Source organism: Camelus dromedarius, chromosome 17 (assembly GCF_036321535.1).
Source record: "Camelus dromedarius isolate mCamDro1 chromosome 17, mCamDro1.pat, whole genome shotgun sequence".
Classification (NCBI taxonomy): Eukaryota; Metazoa; Chordata; class Mammalia; order Artiodactyla; family Camelidae; genus Camelus; species Camelus dromedarius.
This window is the reverse complement of record NC_087452.1, coordinates 38,637,569-38,655,353: the sequence shown is the minus strand read 5'-3', so window position 1 is coordinate 38,655,353 and position 17,785 is coordinate 38,637,569. Positions and strand designations below refer to the sequence as shown.

Genomic DNA, 17,785 nt, shown 5'->3' with positions numbered 1-17,785 from the left:
GATGAATGGGTGAGCCACATATAAACATTCTAGTGGAACGTCTGGTAGGAAGCGAGCATCAGGGGCTTCATCATAATCTAAAAATACGCCACTGAGTCATCTGATAAATATAAGTTAATTGTTCACTCAGTACCTTCTGTCCTGGTCTTTGGAAAATGAGACTGTGACTGCTGGACATTTTTTTTGTTATTTGCAGGAAGCAGCAAGGTAGGGAGGGATTCCCACAGTCTTTGGAGGTGGGCAGGTCTGCTTTGAATCCTGGCTCAGCCACTTCCAGCTGTGTGACTTGGCCAAGTTGCTGAGCCTCTCAGAACCTGGTCTCCTCACTGATGGTGCTAATTGGAAATGCCATGCCATCCAGGGCCAGGCCAGGACAGAAGCCCTTGGGTGAGCCTTTGTCCTTTCCACAAGATGGACAGGACCACCTCCAGGAACTGCCCGGGTGCTGTGCCCCTCTGGGACCTGCTCATAGGGACCAAGCAATGGTTGAAAGAACTGATCAGGAGGGACAGGCAGTGACATTGCTGAAATCACAAAAGGGGAGGTGACTCAGTCCTGGCCAGCCTGAGGCCCCCTCTCCAATCCCTCCGCACCCCCCCCCCAGGTCTGAGGTTATAAACAAGTGACTCAGAGGGGTGATGGGAGAATGCCCCATAACAGTTCACATCGGTGTCTCGGGGGCTAAATTTAACCCACAGCTGCAGCCTCTGGCACTTTGGGAACAAGTTAATCTTGGTGGCTGAGGCTGGTGTGTGTATGCGTGTATGTGTGGAGTGGGGGAGGGTGGTCAGGAGTCCAGAGCAGGGTGGGCATAGGACTGGCTATCCTGAGCCTCTCCCCTGACCCCTTAGGTGCTAGACAGGGTGCTGGGGCCCCAAGGCCAGGCAGGCTCAGGCCAAGCTTCATATGACCGAGAACTAAGCACAGACAGCTAACTGGGAATATTCAACTCTGAGTGTTACTTTTTTGTGTTGGTTTTTTGATCCCTGGGGGTTTAAACACCTAGAACACCAGGAACACAGAACCTCAGTGCTTCCAAACCTCAGCAGAACTGAACTGAGGTCCTTCGAATCGAACTCGCCCATCTCCTCACCGTGCAGGAAGGGAAACTGAGGCTCGGAAGAGTGATCTGGCCTGCCCAGGCCCCACAGGCAAGAGGTGACCTTGTTTACACAAGGCGCCTTCTTGATATCTTGCATAGTCCAAGGAGGGTCTCAGAGCTGGGGCAGAAAGGGGGAAAAGTCTTCCCATTTTATTTATTTATTTATTTAAAAATATTTTTTAAATTTTAATTACTTTGTTCACTTTTTTAATTTCATTTTTGGTGGGGGTGTTGATTAATTTTATTTATTTATTTTTAGAGGAAGTACTGGGGATTGAACCCAGGACCTCATGAATGCTAAGCACACACTCTACCACCTGAGCTACACCCTCCCCCTCAAAGTCTTCTCATTTTAAATTTGGGGCCACAGGGTCCCCATGCCCAAGTTCGCTGAGCAGGAAACCCAAGCACACTGTGTCCAGGGCTGGCTAGAGTGAGATACACTCCCAGGAGGAGGATAGAGGCACAAGGGCAGTAAGCCCCAGAAGGCATGAAGGAAGGGAGACCCTGAAGAGGGACTTTAAGGCTCCCCACTTCTTGGACCTGAGGGGCAGAGTTTGGGTCATCCCCTCCCCTGAGGGACATCACAAGATCAAGGAACACAGTCAAGGCCTCACAGTCCTCCATTTAGAAATGAGGCAGGGAGGCCCTCATCTTTCCGGGAGGCCCTAGACACCCCGCCCCCGTCCCATGAGCCCCCGGGGCTGAGTCAAGGCAGCTCTGGGAGGGGGCCTCAGCTCAGCTGTCCCCCCTGCGTCATGTGCAAGAGGCCAGGCAGCTCGCCTTACAGGGCCCGGTCCACCTCTATATATAGCCTCGCTTGGACAGCTGCGTAGACTGAGCGCTACACAGCAGGAAGGCAGGGAGTGCGGCGAGGAGGCCACTCACCATGGCGCTGGGCTTGGAGCAGGCGGAGGAGCAGCGGCTGTACCAGCAGACGCTCCTGCAGGACGGGCTCAAGGACATGCTGGACCACGGCAAGTTCCTCGACTGCGTGGTGCGGGTGGGTGAGCGGGAGTTCCCGTGTCACCGCCTAGTGCTGGCCGCCTGCAGCCCCTACTTCCGGGCGCGCTTCCTGGCCGAGCCGGAGCGCGCAGGCGAGCTGCGCCTGGAGGAGGTGTCCCCGGACGTGGTGGCCCAGGTGCTGCACTACCTGTACACGTCGGAGATCGCTCTGGACGAGGCGAGTGTGCAGGATCTGTTCGCCGCGGCGCACCGTTTCCAGATCCCGTCCATCTTCACCATCTGCGTGTCCTTCCTGCAGAAGCGCCTGTGCCTCGCCAACTGCCTGGCCGTCTTCCGCCTCGGCCTCCTGCTCGACTGCGCACGCCTCGCCGTGGCCGCCCGCGACTTCATCTGCGCGCGCTTCTCGCTGGTGGCGCGCGACGCCGACTTCCTCGGGCTCTCGGCCGACGAGCTCATCGCCATAATCTCCAGCGACGGCCTCAACGTGGAGAAGGAGGAGGCCGTGTTTGAGGCGGTGATGCGATGGGCGAGCAGCGGGGACGCCGAGGCGCAGGGGGAGCGCCAGCGCGCGCTGCCCACCGTCTTTGAGAGCGTGCGCTGCCGCCTGCTGCCGCGCGCCTTCCTGGAGAGCCGCGTGGAGCGCCACCCTCTCGTGCGTGCCCAGCCTGAGCTGCTGCGGAAGGTGCAGATGGTGAAGGATGCACACGAGGGCCGCCTCACCGTGCTGCGCAAGAAGAAAAAAGAGAAGGGGAAGGAGGCAGCGGGGGCCAAGGCCTCTGACAAGGGCACAGCCGAAGCCAAGGCAGAGGAGGAGGAGGAGGCTGAGCGAATCCTACCCGGAATTCTCAATGACACCCTGCGCTTTGGCATGTTCCTGCAGGACCTCATCTTCATGATCAGTGAGGAGGGCGCAGTGGCCTATGACCCGGCCGCCAACGAGTGCTACTGTGCCTCACTCTCCACCCAGATCCCCAAGAATCACGTCAGCCTGGTAACCAAGGAGAACCAGGTCTTCGTGGCTGGGGGACTCTTTTACAACGAGGACAACAAAGAGGACCCCATGAGCGCTTACTTCTTGCAGGTGCCCGGCCAGCCCTGGGAGGGGGCTGCCAGTACTGGTTTCTCAGCACTGGGGAGCAGCCTTAGGGCCCAGAAGAGGCTTGTGTCTACTTGTTACGGAATGCCACTGGGTCTAGGATGAGATATAAACCAGGGAGGATGACTGACAGCCACTGCCTGAATGCTGAAGATAGTTAATAGGCAGTTAACAATAAGATGCATAACTTTTGTGTCTCAGTGTTGGGGACATACAAGCCCCAGGATGTTGGAGGCCCTAGCTCAGCACAGGGGTTGGAGTCAGGGAAAGTAAGAAGGAGCATGGTCACTATGGGCAGGGCTTTGCATGAGGAATGTGAACCAGAGTGTCCCAAACAAAGAGACCATCCTCCTTTCCCATTGCACAGATGGGGAAACTGAGGCCCAGGAAGGCCCAGGAGAGTAGGGTGCCTAGTCCAAGCTGTAATGTGACAGTGGGACCTCAGAGGGCAGAAGCGCTTTCCTGATGACTCGCCATGTCAGTTTAAGCCTTGCTAGCTGGGTGAAATTTGGAGACTTGGAGGAAAGGGTGTACTGCTTCAGCTAGGGGACGGTGAGCAAGGGATGGAGAAGGGAAGGAGCCTAGTGAGTGGTGTGCGCAGTGAGGCCAGCCCAGGTTTGAGAAGGGTGAGGGGCTGCTTGATGTCAGGGTTAAGTTGGGGGCAGGGGGGTGTGGCAGCTCCATCAGCCAAGGGACATTGTGGGCACATTGTATGTTCTCCCTGGGCTTCCATTTGTAAATGGGGATGCTAGTCTTCCTGCTTGATAAAGTTGTTTGAAGGTTAATTGATGGTTAAATAGTGTTCTTCAGCACAGTGCTCAGCCCTCAGAAAACTCTCCCCAAGGATGAGCCCCAAGTATGGTTATTCTAAGGCTGCCAGGGTGCACAGGGCTGCAGACTTACACTGCAGATTTTAAGGGGAGAGTGGCTGTTTTTGGACGTTCCCTGTGCGGTGGGAGGGTGTGGAAAACAGGGGGCGGGCAGGCCTCAATTCAGGAGTTGTACTGGGGAAAGGCCAGGACGGCAGCTAGACCTCCCTCTCAGAGGCCTCCTCTCAGCTGCGCATGGGTTGCCTATCACAGTGCTATAATGGTGGTCTCTGGGCACCTGGGGGGCGGGGAGACGCTCGGCTGTTCTCAGCCGGACAGGAGGGGCACCGTCTCCAGACACGGCCTCCAGGCCGTGCTGGCCCTACCTGGAGGTCCGGACTTCTCTGTGACCCGGGGGTGGCCGGAGCTGGGCTGGGACTGGGGTGGGGGCCGTGGGGAGCGATCGCTGACTGGCGGCCCGGCCCGCAGTTTGACCACCTGGACTCAGAGTGGCTGGGGATGCCGCCGCTGCCCTCGCCGCGCTGCCTCTTCGGCCTGGGAGAGGCTCTCAACTCCATCTACGTGGTCGGCGGCCGGGAGCTCAAGGACGGCGAGCGCAGCCTGGACTCCGTCATGTGCTACGACCGGCAGTGAGCTCGGGCTGGGGGCGGGGCTGAGGACCGGGCGGGGTCCTGGAGGCTCGGGGCGGAGGCGGCCTGGGCAGGGGCGGGGCGGTTGGCAGGTGGGGTGGGAGCACGGAGCTGAGAGGTCTGGGAGTTCCGGTACCGAATCGGGTACGCCCCAATGTGCGTTGGGCTGTGGATGCATGCAGAGATGGGGACTGACAGCGCCCTGCTCCCATCCCCTCCAGGTCCTTCAAATGGGGCGAATCAGACCCGCTGCCTTACGCCGTGTACGGCCACGCAGTGCTCTCCCACATGGACCTTGTCTACGTCATTGGCGGCAAAGGCAGCGACAGGTGAGGCTGGGGCCTGGAGTGAGTGCGGCTGCCTTGAGAGGCCGCTCTGCTCCTCCCTCCTCCCTCTCACTCACTGCCTCCTACCCAACAGGAAGTGCCTGAACAAGATGTGCGTGTATGACCCCAAGAAGTTCGAGTGGAAGGAGCTGGCCCCCATGCAGACCGCCCGCTCACTCTTTGGGGCCACCATCCATGATGGCCGCATTGTTGTGGCCGCGGGGGTCACAGACACAGGGCTGACCAGTTCAGCTGAGGTGTACAGCATCGCGGACAACAAGTATGGCTACTCCACTTTCCCCCAGCAGCCCCAGTACAGCCAGGGATGAAGGGCCCCACTGTAATTCCCTGGCTGTGTGGCTTTGGGCCTATGTTGGCCCTCTCTGTGTCTGCCCCGTCTTGGATCTCCACTGTTGCACTTGAACATCAGCACAGAAATAGCCCCTCTACCCCGATCAACCATGAAGTGGGTTCCTTCTCCCTACCAGGTTGGGTATGGGTTATGGCCAGTCTGGTCTGTAGAAGAGAGTGCTTAGGAGTAGGGGAGGTGACGCTACATTCCTCATTCAGAGACTCATATGAGGCTCTGGCCTGGCACTAGGGAAACAGCAGTGACCAAGACACAAGCTGCTCAGCCCTGGGAGGGCACGAATAAAACTGAGCTGTGGACCAGTTGGATTCAGCCAGCTAAAAGGGCTGGTGGGAGAAGGATACCCCAGGCAAAGGAAGGATGGTACCAAGATAGTTGGGAGAAAAAAGCCAGGCCCATTAGAGGAAAGGGCGTGGGTCAGGTTAGATGGAGTGTGGTGGGCGAGGTGAGGTGGAGGTGTTGGGTATTGGGCTGGAGAGGTGGTGAGCAGGCTGAGGGACTTTATCCTGAGAGTAATGAAATGCCTCTGAAAGGTTTTAAGCTCCCATCTGTGTTTTACTAAGATGCCTCATGGCAGCAGATATACAGAAGAGATTAGGGATTTCCCAGGAGGCAGGGGTGCAGCTGTATAGCAAGGGGTGACAGTGGCCTGGAGATGAGGGTATGGCAGGGATGGGGCGGAGAGGCTGCACTGGAGAAAGACTTAGGCCGGGCCTTCACACGTGCGCACTAATCTCCTGGGGATCATATTAAAATGCAGATTATGATTCTCAGGTCTGGGGAGGGACCTAGGACCTAAGGGCATAGTTCTAACAAATCCCCAGGTGATCCTGATGCTGCCAGTGATCCGTGGACCACACTCAGTTGCAAGAGATTAGGAGATAGAAGACAAAGGATTTAGTAATTGAATGGATGGTGGGGGGTGAGAGGGAGAGGTGGATGCCTTTGAGTGAGGTTGAGAGGTCACTAATTAAAGAACCACTGGAGTTAGGTAGGAAGAATGAGGGTCCAGTTGGGGACATGTGCATTTGGGGTGCCTGAGGGTGTCCAGGAGGAGCCCACTGGGGCAGAGACGAGGCTGAGCTGGAGGGTGAGATGTAGGAGTCAACAGTATGCGGAGGGGACAAGCTCCCTCAGGAGAGAGGGTGTCAGAGGGAGAAGCTGAGTTCCAAGCTGTCAAGGATGGCGGGGCAGATGCATTATTCAGGAAGGAGTCTGAGGAAGTGAGGCTCGGGAGGTGGGAGGGAAGAAAGTCACATCAGCTGACTGTCAGCAGTCACAGTCAGCGGACGTGGGCTCTGGATTCCAAAGCCCCCTGTGGTGGCTGGGGACCTGAGGGCAGTTTTGGAGGGTGGGATGAAGGCCTGACTTCAGGAGCCAGGGGAGGGGAGGGAAGATAGCCTGAGAGTCCTGGGCCACGAAGGGGAGAAGAGGGACTGAGGAAGCCAGAGGTGGTGCAGGAGCGAAGGTGGGACACTGGGGAGATCCCTGGTGGATGTCATGCAGCAAGTTGGATGGAATGACAAGGGGACAGTGAAGGGAAAGGGGAGGGGCAAGAGAATGCAGAAGAAGTAAAGACCAGAAGGTGTTCACTGAGAGGTCAGGAAACAGGAGGTTGTGCTGGGAGCATGGGTGCCTGGGAGTCAGATTTCGAAGGGTGCAGCTGAAGCTGTGGGTGCTGGCCGGGGACAGGCCCCCTGGATGACACACCCCCTCACGCACCCTCCTCCCCGCCAGGTGGACGCCCTTTGAGGCCTTCCCACAGGAGCGCAGCTCACTCGGCCTGGTCAGCCTGGCAGGGACCCTCTATGCCATTGGCGGCTTTGCCACGCTGGAGACTGAGTCCGGGGAGCTGGTTCCCACAGAGCTCAACGACATCTGGAGGTGAGCCTGGCCCCAGAGAGGTGAGGGGAGTCATGGCTGGGCCCCCAAGGAGGTGGCACCTGGCAGACTCATCTGCGGGCAGAGCTCATTCCTCTTCCAGGGAGCCCCGGGGAAGGGACAGCAGGCAGGCCTTGCTCAGCCCAGGGTCTCTCGGTTTGTTGGGAAAGTCTGGGCTTGCACTCGTGGCTCCACATCCTACTGTGGGCACTTATGGTGTCACAGCCGGGAGCCCATGCCAAGTTTAGGGCGTAGACCCACAGAAACAGGCTCCAGGGAGCAGAGAGCCAGACCTCTCCTCTCCCCTCCCCTCCCCTCCCCTGGATGCTTGCCTTGAATTGGGTGGGAGAGCTGGGCCGGGATTGAGAAGGAGCTGGACCCCAGCCTCTCAGAGCCTTTGCTTTCCACAGATGGCTGATCCTTCCGGCAGGTGGAAGGAAGAGGTTTCAGGGGGTCTTCTTAGAGGGTTGAGTATGGAAATTCTCAGGAGGAGGGGTTTGGGGAGGTGCAGACCTTCCTGGAGGGAGGTGGACTTCAAAGAGTGTAGGATTCCCTGAGAGGTGGCCCTTCCTGGAATGCAGGGTGGGTGTTCTTTGGGAGTGGGCTCTCATTCCCAGGGTAGGGGCGCTCCCCAGGAGCTGACTGAGCTCCTCGTCCCTGTCCCCCCTCCTCCCACCCCAGGTACAATGAGGATGAGAAGAAGTGGGAGGGCGTCCTGCGGGAGATTGCCTACGCCGCAGGCGCCACCTTCCTACCTGTGCGGCTCAATGTGCTGCGCCTGACCAAGCTGTGACCCGCCCAGAGGGCCTGGCTGCGCTTCCCCGCCCCACGCTGCGGCCCACCCAGGCCTGGCCTCCTGGGGGAGGATCGGGGAGGAGTCTGGGAGACGCAGGGCCCACCTGGATCCCATCCCATCACGGTGCCTGAGGGGCTGCTTCAGCCGCCCAGTGCTAGCCTTTCAGGCAGGGATGAGAAACTTCCAGCCTCTCTGGTATATCCTTTTCCCCCTGGTGTTCTTGGTCCATGAAGCACAACCTCATGGGTATATCCCAGGTACCCAGCCCGGCCTGGCTGTGCGTGCTGGTCACTTTCCCACAGGACTCAGTCTCCCCGGCTGTCAGATGGGGAGTGTTCCCATCAAGTGTACCTTGCAGCCTGGGTAAGTCTCCTCCTGTAAGAAGAATAAAGTGCCTTCCGAGCAGAGTGCTCAGGTCTGGAATCAGGTGCTCCAAGTGTCAGTGACCAGGTGGTTTGAAGATCTGGGGCTTCTGCATTCAGCTGTTGGGTCACCAAGGTCAGTGGTCTCTGCCCTCCACGTGTGTCTCCTCCACACTGTGTGCACCAAGAGCCTGACCCCCCTACCTCCTGCAGCACCTCATCCAGCAGGGACAGGGAGCCAGGAGACGGCTGGGGGAAGGGGCAGGGAACAGCCAAACCACAGTAGAAAAGTCTTTTATTCTATTGGTCAGGCTTCCTCTGGCCTGGCCTGGACCTGGGCCCAGGAATAGCTGAGCAGAGCCTGTCCCTCTTCCCTTTCCACCTACTCCAGCTTCTCTTTGTCCTGCTTCTGGTCCTCCTCCAGCGCCAGGGTTCGCTCTCGCTCCTTCACCAGCTGGACACCACAGTAGGTGACAAACAGGACAGCCAGTGTGGTCCGGGGGAACCCTGTGTGAGGAACAGGTCGTGGATGCCTGGGAGCACCCCTCTCCCCACCAACTCTTCTCTTCCCACTTGACTGGCCCTCCCTGACGAGTCCCTGAGGCGCTGGGGGTGGCGTGGCAGCATCTCAGAAGGTCACAGTCCTCGAGGTTGATGCCTGGCACATTCTGTATCCCCACACCCCTGTCCCTCACCTTTGAGTAGCAGGCGCTGGGCGACCATCTCTGTGAACTCAAGGCTGTTCAGGCTTACAAGGTTGTACATGACGATGGCCCAGAAGTTCATAGCCCCAAAGATGGCTCGGACCCTGCGGGACATCTGCTCCGACAGGGAGGCCTGCTCAGTCCAGGAAAGCATTGGCAGTGAGGCAAAAGGCCCAGGGAAAGAGGACATGGTGGGCCAGAGGCCTTGCCCACGTGGCCACCCAGGTCCTGGGGCTGTGCCTGTGTCTCTCAGAGTCCCAGGTCAGCTCTCCCTCATTGTTAAAGATGGGAAAACTGAAGTCTAAAGAGGGCAGGGCCTGACCAACACAGCCAAGCCCAGATGCCCCCCAACCCTGCAGAACGTAGGGAGGGCCAGGCACCCACAGGGGGAGCCACTCCTCTGACAACCAGGAGGGTGGTGGTGGGGAAGTTCTGGACTGGGAGCCAAGTGTGACTGGAAGACTCTAGAGAGCAGCAGTACCACCCCTTCCAGCGCGTCTGCCGTCCCCAGCCCCAGCCCTTCCCTGCTCACCTCAATTTGTGCTAGGGGCCCCCACACTGCCAGCTTCTGTATCCAGAGCTCAAAGTTGAGGCCAAAGCAGTTAAGGCATGACCACAGGTAGACAATATCACAGGGCCCGAGCCACAAGGTGGTGATGGCAAACGTGGCCACGGTGGCCCCCAGCTCCGGGATCACCGCAGAGTGCTCCCCGCCAATGTGGTCATACACGTACCTGCAGGAAAGGGGGGAAAAGGATACACAAAGGGGCTGCTTCCTCACCGCTGTCATCCTGGGCAAATTCAACATTCCGGGCCTCCGGTGGCTGTTCCTCCTCTACTCAACTTCAAAATGCAGAGAGCTCAGCCTCGAACTGCCTGTCTCCTCTAGCTTTCTTCATTCTCAGGTGATCTCATCCAGACCCAAGACTCCGAAACTCTATGCTGATAGCCCCAAATCTGTCTCTTTAGCCCAGTCTCTCTCCTGATGCATATGTTCCTCTGTTGCCAGACACCTCATGTGAATGACTGACACCCTTATCCCTGTCCAAACCCGCTTCATTCCCCTCTCAGCTGATGACACCTCCATGCTTTCAGTGGCTGGCCAGAAGACTTGGTACCATCTTGGATTCTCAATTCCCCTCTCACTCACATCCAATCCAGCAAATTCCACTTGATCCTGAGAACTGCTCACCAGCTCCACTGACACCACCCTAGTCCATCTCCTCTCACACAGATTATTGCAAGAGCCTCTTAAATCGTCTCCCTGCTTCTGCCTTGGCCCCTCCCATCCATCCTGAACACAGCAGCAATATAGGCCTCTTTTAAGGGTGTAACCAGGATCACCTCATTTCCACATCAAACCCTCCCACACTAGCTCATTTCAAGTAGAATAAACTCAACCACCTGACGGTGGCTAGAAGCTGTCACGTAGTCTGATTTCTGCCTCCCGCCCAGACCTCTGCATCCACCATCCTCCTCTCCTTCACTGTTCTCTCCCCTTACTGGCCTTTCTGTCCCTCAGACACACACAGCTGGTTCCTGTCTTGAGGCCTTTGTACCTTTTGTCCCCTCTGTCTGGAATTCTCCAAATTTCCTTATCACTCAAGTCTCAGTTCAAATATCATCTGACAGAGGCCTGCCCAGACCCTAGCTGAAGAGGCTTCTATCCTGTGACACTCTTTTATTTATTTATGTATTTATTTTCTTCATAATGCTTACCACTCCTTAAAATTCTTTACATGTGTGTGTTTTACCTGTTTATGGTCTGTTTCTCCCCAATAGACTGTAAGCTCCATGAGTTCAGGGTCTTTGCCATGTTCACTGCTGTATCCCCAGTGCCTAGAACAGTGCCTATATTGGCACATAGTAGGTGCTCAATAAATATGTGTTAAATTAATTCAGTAGAAGACCCACTGCGTGACTGGCCTCTCCATTCCTTGACCTCATTTACGGTGGTTTCTTGAACACTCCCCCTCAGCAACCCTCTCCCATGGCCACACCCTAACTCTGTCATCACTTGTTTCCCTCCTTCCTAATCCCCATCCTTCACCCACCGCCTCCTGATCTGGCCCCCCAATTCCACTTCTTCGGTATCATTGACCCCCAGCCTTCCTTATCTTGCGACCACCTCCTCAGCCTTCTTAACAGGCTTCTATTCAATGAGTCATCATTATCAATAACCTTAAGACCCTTCTCCATCATTTCCTCCTCCTCACCCATCTGGGAGAGCCCAGTCACCCACTATGCCCTCACCTGCACCCAAGACGCTAAGCCATGATGGGGAAAAGCTCACACCTTCACATATTAGAATCCATAAATCCACCACCGCCCACCCAACCTGGGCTGTCAATGCCAAGGTTTCTCTAGTCAGCTGCTTCTCCCAGGCTCTGCAGTGCCTACTCCACCCTCACCTCTCCTGCAAGTATGAGTGGGTGTGGTGGGAGACCTCGGAGGAGGAGGGGGGCAAACAGAGGCATCAGCCCCTGCATCGCTCAGCTGATGACCTTGCCTCCTACTTCATGGAGAAAACCGAAGCCTTCAGGAGGAATCACTCACCAGCCACTCTTCTGCATCCGCACTGGCTTTTCTTCCTCCTCCCTATCCCAAAGCCAGGCCTCTGCCTGGCACTGGTTCCATCGCCTCCTCTCTCCTCAGGGACCTCACTCCATCAGTCACCCTCCTATCCTGCATGGCCAACTTCTTCCTCTCTACTGAATAATTCCCCTTGGCATCCGAGCATGTCCCATTATTTCTGGTCTTTAAAACACACACTTCTCCCTTCAGCCACTCCTGTGTAGTCCCCTTCAGTACCAGGCTTCTTCCGGGAGTTGTCCACACAGGAACTCCCCTGTGATTCCTCGGTTTCCTCCTCCGACTCGCCTGCCCCTTCCCCTCCAGGGAAAGGCTGGAAACCTTCATGCCACCAGCACTCAAGCTCAGTCTCCAGCTTCCTTGGCCCCAGCAGCATCTGACCCGGTTGCCCCCACCATGCCAGCATGGGACTCCCTTAGCTTCCAGGGTGTCCCACGTCCGGACTTTTCTCCTGCTCCTTTGACCACTTCTTTTGGGCCCTTCTGCTGGCTCCTTCTCCCCTCAACCAGAGTCCTTCCAGGCCCACAACTTTCTGGGAATCATCACTTTCTCCTTCCTCATGCACCCAATCCATGGCCAAGTCCTATCCAGGCTGCCTGCTGTGTGTGTCCACTCCCACCATTTCTCTCACCTCCAGGGCCCCCACCGAAGTCCAAACCTCTGTCTTTCACCTAGACCTCTGCAATGACCTCCTTGTTCCCTTCTTGCTTCCTTTGGCCCAGGGGTGACCTTTGAAAACTTGAACCGTTCTGGACACTGCCCTGCTCAGGCACCTGGAGGATTGGCTGTGACATACCCCCGCCCCACCCCAACTCACTTGCAAAGCCAGTCGTTGATGCCACGGTCAAAATGTCTGTGGGAAGAGAGCAGACGGGTGTGAATGGCCAGGAGCAGGGCTTCGGCGTCTCGGGGGAGAGGCCAAGGGAAGGTGGGGATTCCCGGGGCCCGTCCCCGGACCTTAACACTCGCACTCACGTCTCAGCGAAGACGTAGAGCGCTGTGATGCACTTGGGAGGCCGGGGCGGGTCCAAGTGGTCGAGGCGTGCCACGGTGTTGACGACGCCGAAGAGGACGGCCGCCTTCACCCAGTCATACACCAGGTTTGAGTAGGCTAGGCCAGCTGGGGGTACGGGGTCGTCACTGCCTGGCGGGCATCACTCTGGCCTCCCTTCCCCAGACCCCCCCAAACCTCCCAGAAGCGCTGAACACCGCCCTCCGCTAAGCACACTCTCTCCTTGCGTCAGGGCCGCCGCCGGCACGGAGGCTCCGCCCACCCACTTCCGCGGGCCGGGGCTAGGCTCTGGAGGCCCGGGGAGACCCGGTTCCGCTGTGGAAATCTGCCCCAGGTCCTAGTGAGGTGGGTACACCTCTGGCCTCACAGGGCAAACCTACCTCCAAATCCTACGCATTTCAAGGAATAAGTCCCCGCTCCACCCACTCTTGGAGGAGTGGCCCCTGTCCCTGTTCTGGGCCCAGCGTGCACCCACCAAGGGCGCTGTCCGGGAGGCGGTGGGCGTACTTGAGGTCACTGGGGATAGTGAGGATGTAGAAGAAGTGGAAGAAGATGTCCACGGCCACGATTGCCACCATGCTGAGGACCGCCTGGGCCCGGATGCGCCATAGTTCACCCTCTGGTCTCACCGGGTCCATCTGGCTCACCTGGGGGATTCCAAGTGTCTGAGAGGGGAGGCAAACCCTGCGGGAGGGGTCCTGTCTGAGGGCAGAGTCGCCAACTAACTGCCTGGGGACAAAGGATGAGGGGAGATGCTTTTCATCCTGGCTGCCCTGCGGTTGGAGACACAAGCCACTCCGGTGTCCCAGGAGGGTTCACTACCTGCCAGGGGAGACCTAGTTCCGTGTTGGGAGCCTACGGGGTGTCCCCTCACCTGGGCGTGGAAGCGATCAAAGGTCATGATGGGCCCGAAGAAGAAGAAAGGCAGGTAGAAATTGTACTTGAGCAGGTCAGCTAGGGAGTAGCGGCGCTCTGGGTGTGCACAGCTCTCCAGTGCAAAGCTGATGCAGCGTAGCACCGTGAAACCGCTGCCCCCGTGAAACAGCACCTCTTGAAGATCAAAAGTCCCTGTTACAAACCCGCTCTGGATGGGAGAAAACAGGCCACCAGCTCACCAGGGTGCCCTTCATCTCTGGGAAGCCCACCCAGCTTCCCACAGGGGCCCAGCCTGGTCCTGCCATCTTCCTCTCTGCCAGTGCCAGTCAACGTTGGCCACCAAGGGCCAATTTCATGTCAAGTGCTGGGCAAGAGCAGGGGACGAGCTGGACCGTCCCTACTGTGGTGGAGGTGACCACCTTGTGGGCAGGGCATGCTCCGCAGTCAAAGACTTGAAGATAGGTGGGAAAGCGAAGGAAATGCTTGGGGAGGCTTGAGAGGCAAGGGTTTTAGATGGGTAAGAGGTTTGAGGTCCTGTCCCTGTACCCTCCACCCCTGCGCCACCCCAGTGCACACCTGCCAGGAGATCAGGGGGTCCAGTTTGAAGGAGGCGAGGCTGGCCAGGCCAAGGCTGAGACAGAGCCAGGGCTGGCCTGACAGTGAGACTACATAGAGGCTCACACAGTGGCCAAGTAGCAGCAGCAGGTACCAAGGGCCCATCGTGCCCACCACGGCCAGGACCCCATACACAGCATACATCCAGGAGCGGAGCTGTAGACAGGGAGGAGGCTTCATTTACCTCTCCATAGAAACAGAGGTGGGACCCCAGGATGGCTTCCCCACAACCCTTATAGCTGAGAGGGAGTTGGAAGGGGAGGCTAGGGTGGCTCAGGTCCAACTCACCTGGGGGGCAACCATGGTACAGAGTTTAGCAAACAGCACATGTCCGGAGAGGGCGAAGACAATGATGTTGCGGAAGGAGGTGAACCACATCACCCACTCAAAGTCGGCCACGTCCTGGGGCAGGCCAGGCAGGTTAAGGTGGGGTGGGGGCAGGATAGGCTGGCACTTGGGTTGGTTGGAGTCCCAGCACCTTCGCTGCCCCCATATTCTTCTTATGCGTTAAAGGAGAGCAATGGCTGAGGTCCCTCCTCCCCTGAGACGGGGAGGTGGAGAGGAATGACGGGCACCATGTGGGCTGCCATGCCCCTCAAAGCTCTCCCTCTGCCCATTGTGTTGCCTGACATTCCACAGTTACTGCATTGTTCCTGGGGAGTGTGGCGCTGGAGGCCCTGAAGAAGCACATTTGGATTTGTTTCCTAAATAAGCAAGGTCTGGGGCAGGCTTGATGTGGCCCCAGGAGGACCGAGGAGGGGCCGGTGAGAAACTGAAGCTGCTGAAGTTCAAGCCAGAGACCCTCCCCACGGCGAGCCCTCTGTAATGTGGGACCATCTGGAATAGGGGAAAGTCGGGAAGGGTTTGGGACAGGAGAGATGGGCCAGGGTCAGGGACCCCAGTCTGGAACCCTGGGGTGTGGGGGACCTACCATCTTCCGGCCAATGTACTCCCAGCCAGGTCGCACAGACTCCCGGAAGGCCTTCCTTTTGGCCCCATCTGAGAACAGAGTGTGGCCTCAGGAGGAGGGGCCCCTTCACACACAGACACCCATGTCTGCCTCTACAGCAAGGCAGACCCCACCGTGGAGGGAGGGGACAGGGTCTGGGTCTCTCTCTGCCTCTGCTGTTCTCTGGGTCTCACTGTGTGTCTAGGGCCAAGTCTCTGAGTGTCCGAGGCTCTGGCTCTGGCTCTGTCCAGGTCTCTGTGCTTCTGCATTTGAGTCTCCCGGTAACTGCATCTGGCTCAGCCTACTCCTCAGGGCCCAGGGACTACCTTGGCTCTGGAGGCTTTAAGTTTCTGGTCTTGCTGGGTGGAGCCCTGAGACCCCCCCAGGGTAAGAAGATTCCCACCCTGCTGCCCTGGGGCCCAGCTGTTACCTTGTGAAGCCTCCAGGAGGCCCCGGCCAGCATAGGCTAGGGCCCCGCTCAGCACCAGGGAGTACAGGCCCAGCTCCACCGCGGGCAACGCTGTCTTGATGCCCATAGCCTGGATGGGGCTGAGGGAGACAGATAGGGTGAGGGTACTGCTACCCCCAAGCCCTGCCTAGCCCAGTTCATGGTCCCCCACTGAGGTGGTGGGGACCTCGTCCTGAAGAGAGACTGCCCCTCCTGCCCCCTGGGGACCTCATGCCATCATTCTCCCCTCCCATCCCCAGTGCCTTCCAGGCCCCTACCAACCATCTGGTGTCCCATCCAAGCTGCTCCTGCCCTTCCCATTGATGGCTCCTGAAAGCGTCATCTTACTCTCAGCCTGCCTTCCTCACCTTCATTTACTTCTACATACTTTTCAGGTGAGCCAGTCCCCAACCGCTGCTCAAACTGCTCCTCCAAGGCCTCTGATAACTTTCACATGGTGAAACTCCTTTTGCATTACCTCAATCATATTTCTGGCCCCCAGAGTCTTTACTCCCCTCAGTAAGTCTCCCTCAACTCCTGACAAAGCCCCACCCCTCTGGGCCCCTTCTTGATTCCCATACCTCTCCTGATCTGCCTTTACTTCCCGGGACATCCCCAGGTCCTGCCCCAGCACCAAGCCTCCACCCCTCTCATTCAGGCTCTAGCTTCTCCCTGACCCCCATTACTCCAGCCAGCCCCTGAGCCCCAGCCTGCCACATCCCTTGTTCCTGCCTGTGTCCGTGGCCACACAGGCCCACTCTCTCAGTGCTCTGTCTTCAGGCCCTGGCTGCTGGCTGGAGGCTGTGCTATTTGAAGAGGTGCCCTGGGGTATTGGGTGTGCGGCCAGGCTGGGTCAGGCAGACACCAGGGCGTGTGCTGGCTGCTGTCCAAGGTGCTGACCGGTATTGGGCTCAGGATGAGCCTGGCCACTTCCTCCTGCCAGGGCCTAGCCCATTCCCAGGAGTCCTGCTGGGCTATCCCTGGGACCTCAGCTAGCACCTATGCCCTCTCTACCCTTCTCCGGCCTGATCCGGGGCCTTTCCAAGGGCCCCATGCATTACAGACTCAGGGTCCAAATTAAAGGGAGGAACATGTATAGGCATCTTCTCGGGCTGGGCTGAGCCAAGAGGTGACTGTCATGGCCCTGTCTCCTGCCCCAGATCCTCCCCCAAATCTCCCTCACCAACTCTGAAACCAGCTCTCCTAGGCCCCCACAGTTGGGATTCTCCCCATTACACAGATGGAGGAGTTATGAACCAGAGAGGGGCAGGGACCTGTCAAGGTCACACAGTGGACCTGAGACAGGATTGAGTGTTCTCAGTGACCACCCCAACTCCCACCAGAATCTCAGATTGGAGAAGACCGTCCACTGCCCCTGCCTCTGCCCCTACCAGGGGGCTTCCGGACCTGACTTGTGCACTGCTGGCCTGAGGGCTGAAGCACCTCCTCATGGGCTGGGTGCGGGTAGGGAGGCCCTGAGGATCGGGTTAATGGAGCAGAAGCTTGAAACCGGAGCACGGAGAAGAGCCCGCGAAATAGCTTTGTCAGCTGCCTCCCACTCACCACTTTCCAATTTTAGCTCCCCATGGCCGGTGCCGGGTGTCCCCAGTGAGGCCTCTGTGAGCAGGGCCAGGGCTGGCCCCTGGCCTGAGACCTCTCCTGATAGACCCCCGGACCTGGGTCAGTCTGTGGACATAGGAGTGCCCCCTGCCCCCTGTCCACCTCAGGTACACCTAGGGCAAAGCCCACTTTGGGGCCTGAGGTCGGATGAGAGGCTTGGGGTGAGCTCCACGGGTCTCAAGGACCCCAGAGTGGCTCCATCTTTGGCTAGCACTGACCTTGAGGAGGCTGTGAGGGACCCTGGCACACTGCCCACCTTGGGCTCCGGGGTCCTGCGTCCAACTGCGCAACCGTCCGACCAGCTGGGCTCTGGGGCCACGGTGAGGCGTGTCCAGCCCTGGGGTCCCCACCCCCTCGAGGCTATGAACGGTGAGTGGTGACAGCAGGAGGAGCCGGGGAGGAGGAGGGCAGGGAGGAGGTGGCCTTCCTGGAGCGGAGCTGAGCAGAGTGGAGCAGAGCCGAGTGCTGCAGAGCTGCTGGCCACAGGGAGCCGCAGGGAGGATCGTGGGGGGGAGGGGGGAAGGGGTGGCCAGTGGCATAGGCTCTGACAGGGACACCTGGACCTCACTTCAACCTGCTTCCTCTGGGCTGTAGAGCCTGCATCTCCCTCT

At 58.2% G+C, this 17,785-nt stretch overlaps 2 protein-coding genes across 3 annotated transcripts; one reads left to right on the top strand and one right to left on the bottom strand.

The window, feature by feature from the left end:
* Window positions 1-1,845: 1,845 nt before the first annotated feature.
* Window positions 1,846-8,419, top strand: KLHL40 (kelch like family member 40). Its single transcript, XM_010974752.3, has 6 exons — window positions 1,846-3,149; window positions 4,463-4,623; window positions 4,845-4,952; window positions 5,044-5,229; window positions 7,057-7,203; window positions 7,882-8,419. The coding sequence occupies exons 1-6, from the start codon at window positions 1,992-1,994 to the stop codon at window positions 7,991-7,993; spliced, it is 1,872 nt and encodes a 623-aa protein (XP_010973054.2). The 5' UTR covers window positions 1,846-1,991; the 3' UTR covers window positions 7,994-8,419.
* A 217-nt stretch (window positions 8,420-8,636) lies between these two features.
* HHATL (hedgehog acyltransferase like) lies at window positions 8,637-17,513 on the bottom strand. 2 transcript variants are annotated; one of them, XM_010974753.3, is made up of 12 exons: window positions 17,393-17,513; window positions 15,537-15,655; window positions 15,089-15,156; window positions 14,446-14,559; window positions 14,119-14,313; window positions 13,541-13,750; window positions 13,142-13,313; window positions 12,630-12,774; window positions 12,472-12,507; window positions 9,595-9,796; window positions 9,054-9,195; window positions 8,637-8,865 (listed from the first exon to the last, which is right to left on the bottom strand). In XM_010974753.3, exons 2-12 carry the CDS (start codon window positions 15,640-15,642, stop codon window positions 8,741-8,743), a joined length of 1,515 nt encoding a protein of 504 aa, XP_010973055.1. In that variant the 5' UTR covers window positions 15,643-15,655; window positions 17,393-17,513; the 3' UTR covers window positions 8,637-8,740. The 2 variants fall into 2 exon arrangements, with proteins under 2 accessions (XP_010973055.1, XP_010973056.1); XM_010974754.3 differs by having other exon boundaries at window positions 17,431-17,513.
* Window positions 17,514-17,785: the final 272 nt, after the last annotated feature.